General features: G+C 41.4%; 1 protein-coding gene across 10 annotated transcripts in view; it reads right to left on the bottom strand.

Moving 5' to 3' along the window:
- The window catches only part of ANK3 (ankyrin 3, node of Ranvier (ankyrin G)), a 362,370-nt gene that overhangs the window by 42,952 nt on the left and 303,929 nt on the right, over positions 1-15,489 (bottom strand). For all 10 annotated transcript variants that reach the window (XM_017825985.1, XM_017825988.1, XM_017825992.1 and 7 more), the window contains 7 exons: positions 15,105-15,329; positions 11,847-12,001; positions 4,887-5,098; positions 3,018-3,225; positions 2,368-2,464; positions 912-1,140; positions 184-309 (listed from right to left, as the gene is read on the bottom strand). In XM_017825985.1, the coding sequence (XP_017681474.1) occupies positions 184-309; positions 912-1,140; positions 2,368-2,464; positions 3,018-3,225; positions 4,887-5,098; positions 11,847-12,001; positions 15,105-15,329 (1,252 nt within the window). The remainder of the gene's footprint in view (positions 1-183; positions 310-911; positions 1,141-2,367; positions 2,465-3,017; positions 3,226-4,886; positions 5,099-11,846; positions 12,002-15,104; positions 15,330-15,489) is intronic.

Raw genomic sequence — 15,489 nt, 5'->3', positions numbered from 1 at the left:
TGTTCCCAGATCTGCCAGCAGCTCCTTTGTGGCTTCAAGGAAAGCACCCTCTCCATGTTATTCATATATTAAACAATTACACTTACGTTCTTGGGGAAAGTTAGTCCTACAGGGCTGAAAAAAGGGAGGGAGAGGCAGGAGGGAAGAAATCAGCAGGATCATTTTGCTTTGTTTTGCTTTTACCTTGATAGAGAATGGCAGTCTATTTTCTTTGAAAGCATAAAAATTAAAAACAAGCTGCTGTCCTCCTTTAGTCAAAGGGGCCAGATTTCCATAGCAATCAACGTAAATAGGTTTTCCTTCCAGAACCTATCAAAGCAAGAAATAGAAGTCAATGAAACCTCTTTTCATAGTAGATCCATGCACATAAGTGTATCACAATTTCCCCCAACACAGTTCCTGAGTTTAACACAAGTCCCCACTCAGATTAAATTCAACAACAAATCAGAAAACCACTGTGCATTATGGCGAGGTATATTGAGTGCAGTTTGGGAAAACATGAGCTACATGACTGGCTTTTCTGGAGTAAAAATGTGTAGATTTCTTCAAGAAACAATGACTTGGTAACTACATATTCACCACAAACCAGCCCTACTCATGACTGTGTGTCTGCAGGGCCAATGAGAAGGAATTCCAGGTCAGCTGTCTGCAAAGCCCAACCAGGGTTACTTGACAGCAGCGAGTACAAAACCCACTGCAGACTGCACTGGGGAGACATTTGGAGACAGGTCCTCATGCTCCTCCTTCCATCTTGACCTTTTTTGTCCTCCTTTCCAGAAGTTTTTTGACACAGCCTTGGTGTGAATCTTTATTTAACTTAACCTGGCTTATAGTGGCTTTTGCAGGACCTGCTGCTACTCGGAAAACACACTGTCCGCCTACAAAGAGGAAGCCAGCTGCAAGAAACGTACCTCAATGTCTTTGCTTCTTGCAACTTCTTCGAAGTTCTCTTGTTGCTCCAAAGTTTTGTCCACTTTGTCATCGGTCATGCAGAAGCAACGCAAATTGGATTCCACAGGGTCATTCATTTTGGCAAATATCACAAACTTTGCCATATAAGGAACGCATATTAATTCTCTATAAAGCTGTGTTGCCAGCCCAACAGTCTCTAGTACTTGGTGGCAGTCTGCGAGCCAAAACCTGAGTGGGAAAAAGTGAACCATTAAATCAACTTTCCATATTACTCAAACATTGCTTAAGCCTTTAAAGAGTAACCATGTTCTGTATCCTTGGTCATTCTGCATGTGTATTGTCCTTCCAGACTTCGTAAAGCTGCAATTTTCCTTCTACTTGCAGTGTAGTTTTAACCATTTAAAAATGAGAATACATGGCAATGAAATGTTGGCATACTTATTTGGCCCTTTTCACACTGGTATCAAATAAACCTGTCTATTTTAAGGCTCATTTGAAGCCAAAGCAGGGAAATTGTATTTCTTGTGACCACACATTGTGTATATTGAAATGTGCTGCTGCTGCACTGTACATTTGATTTGCTAAAACAAACTCCTTTATAACACATACATACAGCAAAATCACATCTCCCATTTAGGTTGAACCAAATATGCCCATGGTGAAGTTTCCTAGAGACAGGTGTTATATTGTTATTTTCTCATCTTATGATTAAAAGTTGGAAGACAAATGTGATATAAGTTATAATTATTTTAGTTTATATTTTGTATCAGTCTTTTCCACAATATTTCAGCCCTGATCTATTTGGTTCTTCCAGCAAATTTCTCTCTTTTTATAAAGGTTTTTATAGTTGCAAATATTATTTACTGAATGATAAACTCTCTACGTGCTATACCATGCATTTTCTCCTCTAGGATGCATGATTTCTACAGATATTGTTGAATGCCTCCAATCAGCAAGTAAGTACACTAAGTTCATCAAAATTAATTTCAAGTCATCATTTTTTGCAAATGATATTTTTGGAAAGCAACTTAACATAATTTTCAACTAAAGAGCCCAGAACCAGAAATTGAATGTCTTTACATTTTTAAACAAATACATTTTTATGAATCCTCCCAAATTGTTTTTTTTATGGAATGAGCACTTTAAGCTTTCCCTTTCTCTTGCCATTTGCAGAAAAAACACAAAGCCCTGTGTGGCATGGCAGCCTTCAGAGAAACAGCATGTGTGACTGCCAGGAGACATCACCACAGCAGAAAAGGCCAGGACAAAGCTTCATGTGCAGCCCTGGACGTGTGGGATGCTGATATGTAGTGACAAAGCGGCATCTGGTCCATTACCGCTTCATCAGCCTTGCAAAAGACTTAGAGAAAGCCAAAACACAACCCTACAACCATGCACGTTGTTAATCAAGGGAAGCTACTCCCCAGGTGCACTTGGCAAGCTCTGCTCCCATACCTGGCTGAAACATTGGTTGTGAAGGAGACACAGTCATTTGAAAACGTCAGCGGAGTGGTGCCCGTGATGTCCTCCCACTGCGCAGGTGAAGTGCCTCCTGTGCAAATATAAACCACGGAGATCTCCTTTCAAACACTAAGCACATACAGACCATGTAAGAATATCTCTATCTTCACACATAAAAAGAGAACCTACACATTAATGTTTACCAGCAGCTGGAGCTACATGTTCTATATGACACCACATGTTACACACCAAAACCGATGCTGATGTAAGCAAAGAGCAAACCTACAAGTCAACAGCAAACCCCCCTTGATATCAGCTAGGACAGAATTAGTTCTGCAAACTAGTTTTAGTGACAACCACGTTCAATAGCAAGGAACGAAATTCTTCATACTGGCTAAATATAAAATTAGCATTTAATATTTGTTGGGAGAGTTCTTTTACAGTGGCATGAAACCAGATACAAAGCTCAGGGAATCAGTAGGAGCCTTTGAAATGCCTTCAGTTGGCTTTGCTCGGGAGAGCTGATCTGAACTCCACTGGACCAGAACACCAATGTACCCTTACTGGAAAGCACAAGTTGTGACAGTGAGTGCAGAGATGTTGCTGTCACAGAAACCTTTGCAAAGAGCAGGATTTTCTCTAACCTGTAATGCTACATAGAAGTCGAAGGCTGGGCGTTGTGTCTCCTTTGTACCCGTTGGTTACACCTTCTCCTGATGGAGGCGGCACAGGAATTGTCATGGTTATTGGCTTATGAAATTTTCTTCTTCTTGGTTCCACAGTGACAATGGGACTGAAAGTTGCTTTGTTTCCAAGGATTTTTTTGACAATCTCTTCTGGAACTGGTTGAGCCTGTCAACATGAGGAACGTATTTAAACTAGAGCTACAAATTGGTTATAAGCATGCAGAAGTATTTTCTAAAAGATGATTCTACTTTCCTTGTATTTTCTGTAGAATTTTATTTCCTTTTTTTTTCCCCAGAAAGCCTTCTCCAATAACTCTCAAGGGTGATTATTAGTATAATTCATGCCTAGTATTTTTTTCAACAACTTACTTTTTATTTCCTAATCGCTAACTTGTACAGTCAAACTGTACATCTCAGAAGGTTCCCTGCAGTATTTGCTTAGAGTTTTTCAGAACATGTTTGGTTTTGTTTTTAATTTACAGTGATGAGTGACACTAACTACAATTTCAAAAGGCAAAAAGAAGTCTATTCTGCACTTCAGAAGTGAGGACGAGACACTGTTTCCTGGAGGTGACGAACAATTCTTACATCTCTGCCAAACTAATTCATGCTCTCGAGGAACACTGCACTCTGACTTACCTCTGTACTTAATGCTTCCTGTGCTTTTCCATTACAGATTATTAGAAAATAAATACTTGTTTGGGTCAAATTCATAATGAAATGCATTAAGCTATAGAAGATCTATAAGCAAATTTCCCATTTTCTACACCCAAAAGCGACAGACATGGAAATGGGGATTTGCATCCCTTTGCCTTTTTTTCTTTTTTTAATTTAACTTCCAAGTCTGTTTCAATCAGTCTGACCCATCACTTGCTATTATTTGAACTGCACAGTGTACTGATACACAGAGAATGTGTAGGCACACTGCAGTCTCAGCAGTCACACCCTGCATACAGAGCTGTCATGCTTCCTTCACACCAGGGAGCTCTGGGAAGACAGCTGCATAATCATAAGAGTAGAACTTCCATTTTCTCAAGACTAATAATCTTTAGACGTGAAACACCATTAAAAGAAATGTTTCAGTGCGAATTCCAAGCACTGGAATCCAACCAGCATCTCTATTTCACGAACCCATCAGATTTGCAGGTTATTAAGTTAATTTTAAGTGACAATTAACACAACTCAAAGAAAAAGATGCCTCCTATTCTTATGGAATATTTCTCCACTTTCTGTGCAGTTTGTCTAAAGACAGTTTAAGGCTATTTGCTCTTCCTGGATTTCATCCTTTGCTAGAAACACCAATGGTGAATGTCCTAAGATACAGCAGATGTACGTGGGAGGTTTTTCACCCAGTAACAGCTGGCAAACAGCTGCATGAAATCCTTACCAAACACATTCCTGTGGCAAAGGGCAGCCCAGTGACAACATTCACAAGCTGCTGTTTTGCCACAGGAGACTGGGACTGCACAGTGGCTGTGCAGCTCAGAGCTGCTGGCAGCCAACAGGAGATGGCAGCCAACAGCACTGAGGCCGCAGTGGCTCCAGGTCTTTGCTTTTCTCTCCATTCTCTGGGTGCTGAGGAGTTGATAAAAGGGGAGCTGGGTTTTTGCCACAGAGGGGAGGACTGTGCTTCACCTGCAGCTGGGGGACACAAAGGCAGGGAGTGTGCCCAGGTAGACACGTGCCCATTCAGGTATCAGGTGTGAATAGGACCTATGTCACAACCCACTCCCAAGGAGCTGCAGGGTTTCCAGCTGCAAGTCTTGTGGATTGAGACCAACAATGTGCTTATAAATGCTGCGGATACAAACACGAGGGCAGCTTTACCTGGAGCCCCACACGGATCCTTTTGGTGAGAGCACCCTCGGGGAAGGACGCCTGGACACGTGGCACCGTCGTGCTGCTCAGCACCCCCCCCTCCGGGCCAATTTGGTTACTCTCCTGCTTGATTCGTGAAACCACTGCAAAGTACTGGGGGAAATCCTTTGTGACGATCCTGCAGATGCGCTTCTTCTCCAGTTCCTCCACGCTGTCCAGCTCTGGTGGGAGAAGACAGGGAAAACAGTCAGGCATTACCTGCCCAGGTTCATCTCGCACACATCTGTGAGTGTGAGGTTTGGAATAAGGCTTAAAATGCTTAAGAAGATTGGGGTTTTTTTTTATTATTTATTTACTATGAGAGGAAAAAAAACGACATTCAGTGCTACAAATTATCAAGCTTTGGTTTGTTCTGTGAGTTTTTGCATAAATCTTGACAATGAGGGCCAACAGCACCAGACATGCAGATCTGAGTACTAAGGTGTGACAGTGTCTGCAGCAGCACCTGCCATAGGATGGCAGCTTTGTCACACAGCATAGAAGTCCAAGGAGGGCTGAAGGAGATGTTCAAGCTTCTTCCCTCTCTCATCGCTATCCAGAAGCACACAAGTGCACTGATCTTTCTGTGCACAACTTCAAAAGACATTGATTCCCAGCCTCTTCCCTCATGTAGCTCCAACATGCAGAAAACCACAGGAAATCACTCAGTTCATGAACTCACTCACTTCATGTCAGGCGTGCACTCCTAAGTCTGGCCAGCTAAGGCACTTGAGAGAGTTATTTCCCAGACTGATATCCATATAATCCTGAGCAGACACTGTGCTCTCCATTAAACTGTGGAAGTGACAGAGCTCTGTATCCCAGCACTACCAATAAAACCATAGTGAGCTCCCCTTCCCACATCAGGCTTTCGGCCATTGGGTTATCTGCCCCAAAAAAACTGCAATGTGCCCCTCAGTTCCTAGAGAAACTTAATGCATCCTCAGACACACCTGAAACAGAACCAGGTCATCAACAGTTAGTTCTCTCAGTCACATTCCCAGTTTGTAGGGTCACCAGGGCTCAGAAGAGTGCATAGAGTATCTACCCATATTAACTAATTAAATATGCAACATAGATATACATGCACTGGGGAAAATCTGGGTCAAGAACATAACCACTTATGCAACTATATGTGCGTGTGTGTATGTATTTGCACTGCTGAAACCCCATATGCAATGGTGAAATCCCTTTGATATAAACACTACTCAAGAATGGAGATAATTACATAACTGTCATGCATTTCTCCTGTAATTTCTTATGCTCAGATTTTTTATCTATTGTAACTGAGTTTCATTCCAGCACTCCACAAGTTTCAACTCTTATTTTCCTCCTTAAAAACCATGAAAGAAAGTTTGTTCCTCAAAAAATGAGTTTTCTATCAGATGCAGCAAGAGAGAGCAGGAAGACCAGAAAGAATACTAAGACAAAAGACACTTGTAAAATACTTTATGTGACTAAGGCATTTTCCTCCTCTGAATATGTAAGCTCAATTACAGTTCCAAAAGAATTAGAATATAAATTTTGTAAAATGTCAGTTTTCCATTTTAAAACATTCAGCAGGTAGTTTGGATTAATCACACAGTGTTGCTGTGGAATATATGTACCTACCAGAAGAGGGTAATTTCTTATCATTATGTCAGCTTCCATTTACTTTGACTCAGAGATTGATATCTGAAGCCCTCTAATGAATTAGGCATTCTGCCTGCAGCCTCTGGAAGCAGTGGCTTGTGCAGGAGACAAACTGGATTCTTGAACTCCCAGGCAGGTATATTCTTTGCTGGTAAATCCTAATCATCTCCTGTTTGTTGCTACAGACTAAACCCACTGTAAAATGCTCGCAGAGATGAAGGATAATTAAAATTCTCCTGAAGTAGAAAATCAGTGGTTTATATAAGAACATCTCAAAACCCTTTGAGCCTGGCAGGCACTCTCCTTTAGAGGAGGAAGATGTAGATATCAGAGTGGTAGAACAACAGTTGGGCACAGAGGGGAGGGACTCTATACAGGGAGGTTATGTTTGGATAATACATGTGTAAGCTTCTATATGAAGTTGCCCTCTAACAGAAAAAAAAGATGATGAGCAATCAAACCACCTTTCTGACTGCCCTGAGAAATGCAGCGTTAGCATGACAGAATTAATGAAACAGGGAAAACTAGTCCTGGGAGAGGTCACGTTTCAGGAACACACCTCATGCATTTCACAGAAAGAGCTATCATCACTACTATTTTCCTCAGCAGCTGATATTTCATTCCTATGCAAAGTGTTTCAGTTAAAAATCTCAAAGGATTTTTGGGTTAGTTGGTGGGGTTTTGGCAAGGAGCAGAGTTTAGCCACCTACAGATAGGGATGGCAAAGCAGGAAGAGGTAAAGCAGAAAGGTTAGTGGCAGAATTAGGAAGAATCTCCCGATGCCATTGTCTCCCAGGTTTGTGCCAGCAGCCCAAAGATCACCTAGGGCTACTAAGTTTCAGTAAGTCAAGAGAAAGGTAGTGTGAATACTCTGTGCACATGTCTTCTCCTGCCACCCACGTGTATGGTACACTTATCCTATGATGGTTTGGTGGGAGTAAGGGAGGAGACAGGAGGTGGAAAAAAGGGAAGGAGGGAAGAAAAGAATATCACACCTCCTCACCCTCTAATCCATGCTACCACATGAGCATTACGCTGAGATTCCTGGATGGGAGAAGAGAAACCCAGCCATGTCCTCCGTGGTCAGAGAGGGACCTCACACAGGGTGTCTCAGGTCGGGGAAAGCAATCACACCAGTTCTCTCAGGTGAGAGGCAGTTGTAGATCAAGTTCATCCTGTGCCTACTACCTTTCCTTTTTTACTTTCAGATAAGGTAACACAGAGCAAGTGTCTTCTGACTAGAAATGGAATAAGACAAGTCCCAGAACACCTGGCTGGTTCATGAGCTTCAAGATGTCTTTGCATGATCTGGTATCTGATTTCCCTTGCCAGGGCCTTAAAAGAATTTTGCCAGCACTGAAAAAGCAAATCTCACTGTATTTCACAGACTGAACAGCTCTCTGAGTTCTGCAACCTTCCCACAGTACTGGCTAAAGCAGAGCTGACCTTGTCACCATGCACAGACTGCAAGGTGGGGTGAGCACAGGATACCAGTTTTCCCCATACAGAGACGTGCCCATTAAGAAATTATTGCACTAAAAGTGTGGCATGCAGGAGGCAGCGTTCACAAGGAGAAAAATACAGGAAATGGATGGAGGCAGAAAGAGCATGTGGCAAGAGGCAAGGAGAAGCTGAGGGCAGTAAGACTTGTCTTGATCGTGCTGGTAACTAGACCCACACTCCCAGCTTCAGTATTTCACTTACACAGCTAGACACTCCCACTGCCACAAGGATGTTTCATCCTCAAATAAGGCAATGCCCTTTAAGTCTGTTTTCGTGCACTTTCTTATCTTGCCATTCACAACACAAAGTTTAACAACAGTATGTTTAAAAACTCTTCCTGGAAATGTGGCAAAATCACTGCAGAGTGATTTATGGTGGTATTTTAAACTTCAGGTATAAACAAGGTCACACTCTGGTTTGATCTGTAGATTCAAAGACGTAGTTATGTAAAAACTCCTGCTTCCCATCTGAAACCACACTGTACAGCTGCAAGCATATTGTAGCCACAAATATTTGCATTTCTTGGCTCACTCACTAGTTTGCAAATGACTGTCAAAAGATTAGCTACCTCAGCGTGTGCATTTGTGCCCACAATTTGTCTACAGGCACCTATAAAGGGTGCAGGAATGTAAAAAGCAAACACAAGTTATATCTAAAAGGAGCAAGTCTGAAAATTACAAGACAGAGAACTTCTTCCTAAAAATAATAAATTCAAAAAATACATATATTTTACTTGGTTCAAGTATAAATAAATGTAATGTGGCTGAGAGCTGTGAATTGCTGCCCTTGTGTTTGAAGACACACTCCTCCTATTCCTAAAAAGGCCAAGTTCCCTGTATTCCCTTAGCTCTATATTTGCCTAAGTACAGCATCACCTTTAAAATAAAACCTATTTAAACAGAAACCTGACTGCACTAAAGAAAAACTCTTTACATCATATTTCATTGTTCTTTCATGGTAATAAAGCAAAAGTTCTGCTATTATTTAATCCTGTATTAGCCCTGAAGCGGTGCCTCCTGCTATGGAGTATTTTGGATCTAAGACGAGGTTTTCCAGCAGATGGTGCTGCTCCCAGTACAGAACAGAAGGTTTCCAGCAGTCCTCATGAAGGGGGAGCTTGATGTCCTTGCTCTCTCATCCCTGCTAGCTAACTGGGAGAGCAAAACAAGAAAAACAAAACAGAGAAGAAAACTGCATCATTAAACACTTGTCATATTAAGGAACCGGGAAGAAATGTCTGATTGCCCTCCTTCACTACATGGGTAGGAAAGAACTAGTGATCACAGCAGGTCTGCCACAGAATGGACCAGCTGCTTTTAACAGAAAATGGGCACTTCTGCAGCACCCTATGGCACTCAAGAGATGATTATGCAGATGAATTTTCTTACACAGAAACATTAAACTTCTCTAAATGACCATGTGGCTGCTCTTTATTTAAATTAAATATTGCTTCTGCCTCCAGAGTTCATACCTGGAATAAAACTTCTTCCAAAGTTGTGGCTTCTGAAATGCAAGACACCGCTCCGGAACCAAGTCTAACCATGGTATTTTGTAACAAACCAATAAAAGTTCAGATGAAAAAAAACAGGTCACTCAGTTCTACAAATCTGTAATTTTTTTTGGTCATCACTTGAAAGACCTTTTACACTGAAAAGGTGTCATTTAACTAGAGTGAAATTTAGTCAAAACTCTTGTACTGTTTTAATGCAGGGTGGGCCTTTTGTTTTATTTCCCTAGTTAGAGAAGGATTAAGCTAAAATTAACTGAACAAATAATGGACACAATGGGTGTATCTGCAGTATTTTTTCTCCTTTTCCTCTCACAAATAATTGCCTGGATTTGTAAAAGCCATTCCTGAGGTTTGGCTTTTAAGGCGCCAAATATTTTTGCTCTAAGGGAATAATGTCCATCATACTTTCTGTGATTCACTGGCTGCACGTACACCCGCTAACCTCAAACACCAGTTCCCCAGAAGGAAAGAGCCACCTGAAACCCTCAATAGGTCAGAAAGTTGTACTGTGGCTACAAATTGTGAAGCTTATTATTTTAGGCTCTAAGTATTGAGGACTTCACGCCTCTCAGTGTTTTAATTATTGAGTTCTTCTCTGTAAAATGTCAGTTTATCCATATGGCACCTCCAGAGGTCTTTCATAAGTGATGCAAGTTGGAGCACTTTAGAATAGTATTTTTGTGCCCAGATTTCCTGTCCCAAAATCAAATCAAACTCAGTTTGAAAAGAAAATAAGCAAGCTCCTGATCAGTGCTGACTAACTCACCACTAACTCACCACCACTAACTCACCACAAGGCACCACTACTCTGCCCAAATACCAAATCATCACTTCAATCTCATGCTAGTGTGCAGAGAAGGAGGGCCAGTGGTGAGATTTTTCTTTCTGAAAGGCTGCAACTACTGCATTCAATCCCGAAGCAATTATAATTCCCCAAGCCATACTATCGTGGGCAGCGCTCACTCTTTCACCTGTTCCACTGCTTTTAGGTACCCTTCTGTGATAAGGTTTATTTTATTTTTCCAAACCTACTGACAAAACATTTGCAGTGTTTCTGCCCTCCTGTTTGATTGTTTTGATTATATTTATTTTGAAATAAATAGCTACGATAGATCATCATGTAACAAGCAGATCTTTGCTGTTGCTCTGTGTTTTTACAAGCTGAGATACAGTTCAAGTACTTTGAAGTATAAATACTACACAAGCCTATCCTGCTGTTCCCATTCCCAGACGACCAGAAAATCAGTAAAAACGCTAAATTTCAGATGGCCAGGGAGACCCTCACAGCAGCACCACTCCCCCCATTCTCAAGGCATGCCTTCAGCTGGGGCTGCCCTCCTCAAAGAAGGAGAGGAGGAGATCAAAGGCAGAGCCTCCTCGCAAATACCTCCCATAGCTGTCGTCCACAGCCCAATCATTTCCTTCACACGCTTCTGCTGATAATGAAGGCACTTCCCTGCAGCTTGTACCCCGCCACACTGTGACTTTCTGTAGGAGGTTATCCAGAGAAAACCCTGAGGATAAACCCTTAAGAGAAAACCAAAGTTCAAACCTCAAGCTATTTCATTCAGACCGAGATGCAAAAGGTTCAAGCAACGGTTTATCAGGACTTCAAAATACTTGCTAGGAAAAGAAAGCAGCGGTGCCAAGGAATCAGTGCAGCCCCAGCCTGGCTTTGCCCACGATACGTCTTCAGGGACCATCTGTCACAGCATCTTCTGATGGATTGTGTACAGCTGGGTCCTCTCATCTTGTGGGACTCTCACGTAAACAGCAACATCCAAGCAAAACAAGGGAGCCAGACTTCCCAGATGGGCATCAGGAGGGCAGGTTGAGTATTTGTGGGAGGCAATCTCTAACACCACCATTTCAAAGAAGAATGCTCTATGGGCTGAGGTCTGCATCTGTGGGAAAGCCTAATATAGCTGATATTTACACTTCATCATCGGTTTGGAATGACCTTCTCGTGGCCCTGCCTGAGCAGCTGAGACACACTTACCTCCAGCTGGGTGTTATTCTCAAATTCACGCTGTAAAGCAACTGTGTAACTTTGCTTCAACTTGGCAAGACTTCAGACCAACACTTACCACTCATTTCAGGATGTCTTCAGGCGACTGCGGAACAATTTCTCTTTACACCCTTTCCACTAGTTTAATATGGAACACACACTGTATTCCCCAAAGTCAGATATCCCCTGCACTGTTTTACTTCCTGTTGCTTTAGTCAGCTGGTGGTAGCAAACCTGCACAAAGGTAAGGCTTGCTAAAGCTTGGAGAAGTACTTACCTTCATCCATGCCATTTAGTATTTCAGTCAAGTCTTCGTGTTTGCTGTCATACTGGTGCTCCTTCCACGTTTCACCGTTTTCACTTCGAAGCACGATTAGTTCTCTTTCCTTTCCTCGCATTGATCCAAAATGAGGGATTTCCACTATGACAGGGCTAGAGAAAAAGCAATCATGTTATTTTTAACCCTGTATTTCCCCACTGCCCTTAATTTCATACGGGTCTTAAGACCTTAAGAAAACTACAGTAATTTTGAATAGTTAACACTGTTATGGTAAAAAAATTGCCAAAAATTTTAAAATTGCCAAAGCTGCACAATCCTTTATCATTTAAACTATAATTAACAGATAACTCGAAAATATTAACATATATAGCTCATTTTTAGTGTAAATCTTTTGTTCTGCTACATGAAAGAAACAAAATTGACAACTTTTGCTAAGGAGAATTCTCCCTGTTCATTTATCCCAGGATGTAGGTGATCCAACCTGCCTCCAGCACACGCAGCAATGCTGACTTTTAATTGGCATTAGCATAGTCAAAATTTGCATTTGGCTCAGGGAGTTTGAAGGCACAAAGTCAGTTCAGAAACAGTCTGGCTCTCCAAATGCATGCAACAGCCATTGACTGGAGCAGGAACCATGCATGTGTGCACATTTTAAACTTCAGACTAAGTCCCAAACTTTTCACAGCTCTCCCTGGCTCTCTGTTGATGCAGCTCCTGTGAAATACAAGAGACTGTTTCTCTTTAGCTTCACTCTGGTTCTCATGCCCAGCATCACAGCTGCAACCTCTGCACAGGAAACATCACTGGGGAACCTTTAGATCCTTTCAGAAGGGATTTCTCTGGGTTAAACAACATCACAACCACATTCAAATTAGTTACTGTCAAACATTTTAGGGAGAAGGAAAGGGAATGATAAGGTGGTTAATAATACACCTATGTCACCAGACAAGGTACCTTCAACAGAGGACTGCAAGTGCATTACTGAACAGTTTTTATGAACAACCAACAGAAACCACCATTCACTTCATGTGCCATTCCTCAACAAAACAGACACTTTTGCCAAACACTTCACAGGCAGGATATGCATTTTAAAGTATGCTAAGACAAACTGACTGAAATCACACTGTAAGTGAACATTTATGGATTATGCAGCTTTAAGACATTTAAATAGACAGTATCATTATTTTCCTACAGAGGTTGTAAAGGATTTAACTGCTTTGCAATAACTCTGTTAAAAGCAGCATCGCATGATGGGAGAAGTACGCAGCACTTCTGTGGTACTGTGCACCTGCAAGGTGTGTTGGGTGCATTAACCAACTGATTACTTGAGCATGAAATCACAACAGCCATCATGAGGGATAATAAACTAGCTGGAAGTCCAGTTTTCACATTAAACACCAAGGGAGAGGAGTTAGTCTTTTTTTTTTTTTTTGTCCCATGAAAATAGAGAAAGAGTTTAATAAATACATATTTTAGATGCTTTCAGGAACACCCAGGCTATTACTCTAATCTCAAGTCCTTTAACAAAAAATAGGGATGCAGCTGCTGTCTCCCATTGTGCACAGCAAGTAAATACCAAAAATTCAAATACATTGCTTAAGATATTTACTCTCTAGTTCAAAAAGAGTACAAACTGAAAACTACCACTGTAGTACAATCTTTGCAGGCTAATATTTCAGATACTGTCTCTGTAAATATTTAGAAACCACACAATTTTGTGCATGACATTTAACGAGAATACTCAGTGAGAAGGTATTGAACAGGTTTGGAACACCAAACACTCAGCAATATTTTGAAAACCTAATGCAATAAATTTCACAATATGGTTTGAAAACAACAGTCAAAAACATAAGGAAACATTCTTACATATTTAGACTATACACTGCAGTTCCTTTGGATTGCATATTTGGCTTTATAAATTTATTTTAACAAGATGCCTCTTGCAGGTTGAATATATTAGTATTTCTCCAACCTTGCTGAATGAATTAATTCACTCAATAACGTTTTTTCTAAATAATCTTTCACGAATAGTAGATTTTATGTGGTAACATGTTACAAATGCTCTTCCCAAAACAGACTCACTCAAGGCCTGTAAATACCTTCTCTACCACAGGGTTGAACTTAAAGGACTGTCACTGTGTATTAAAATGTATTTAATGCAGTAGAAACACTTCAAATTTAAAAAATTACAAAAGCACAGAAGTTATGAAAGCAGAATGCTGGCAGTGAATTTTACATGCCTATAAGCACAAGGTAGTAGCAGAGCTATATTAAAATCAAGCCACTATGATTCTCTTTCAGTGACATAAATCAACTGAAAGTTTTGGAGAACTTAAAGAAAAATAAAAATGGGAATAACGAAAAATTTGAAACAAAAGAAAAACTGTAGACATTCTGTATCTTTTCCGTACGTATCCTACCCAATAAATTTTGTTCCTTGTGGACCAAGCTGCAGGATTCGGCTAACCATGCTCTCACCCTCATTTAGAGGGGGAGGAGATTTAGGAAGATGCAGTTTACTGAATAACATCCATGCAGCAGGAAGAGAAACGAGAAGGGGAAATTAGGAACAAGCTGTCATTCCCGACAGAACCAGCAGTTTACACCAGGGTGCCATTCATGGTAATGAACAAAATTTATAATTAGGGAAAAAAAAGGCCACATCATAGTGGATTGTTTCCCCTATTTTAAGCTTCTAAAAAGTCAGTCCCTAGCATTTATACCATTTGTACTACCACTCTACAGTAAGCGCTCTGCCCTCACTCCAAGTGGCTTTGCTCCACAACACAGAGATAGGCAGCTCCCAGCAACTCCAGAGGGAGCCCTGCACACACTGCGAACACAGCTCAATATTTGAGTCCTCGTGGGTGTCTTTAGGACACTTCTTTGTGACAGTGCTGTTTCTCTAAATACTCTACAAGCAAGGGAGTCAAAACCTGTGCTATAGGTGTGTCACTCCTCCTGACTTCCAAGGCAGGTTGCATGAGTAGATGGGGGCGGGCCCTGACCTTTTCATGGCATTCCTTACCTTCATCTCCATCCTGCAGTCATCACAGAGGCAAAAGTCCCCTTAAAATACAAGGGTACTTGCTGGATGGAACGGCAGGTTGGATTTTTTTAATGTTTTAAGTTAAGTTCCCTGTGTTACACGCTCAGATGAGGTAGAGTCAATGTTTAACTAACTTAGACCCATAGGATAAAGGAAATGAAAGATGCGACATGAGTGCAAACAATTAAACTTGTAGAACAACTCACCCTAAAAACTGTGCCCCTGCTGGCCCCATTTCTACCAGTCGACTTGCCAATCCTTCTCCTTCAACCATGGGTGGTGGGCTGGCCAGTTTGTGCCTCTTCACCAAGCGGCAGGTGATGCGGGTCGGGGCCGTACATTTGCGCGGTGGGATGATTATTCTCATTCCATGGTGGCGACTGCCCCTCATCGAACCCCCACGTGCATCAACCATAAAACTAACCAGGAAACTGCAGGAAAAAGGGAACACGTCAACGAAAACGGTCACAAAACGAGCAGAACATCAGCAAAAAAAAAGTCAACCGCCACAGACTTTAAAACATTATTAGAAACATCTTCCCGATCCCAGCTTAACTAAAAAGAACGTGGAGGTTCTTTTAAAGCTTATAC

This window comes from Lepidothrix coronata, unplaced genomic scaffold (assembly GCF_001604755.1).
Source record: "Lepidothrix coronata isolate B3197 unplaced genomic scaffold, Lepidothrix_coronata-1.0 Scaffold124, whole genome shotgun sequence".
In the NCBI taxonomy this organism is placed as follows: domain Eukaryota; kingdom Metazoa; phylum Chordata; class Aves; order Passeriformes; family Pipridae; genus Lepidothrix; species Lepidothrix coronata.
This window is presented reverse-complemented; position numbering and strand designations above follow the sequence as displayed.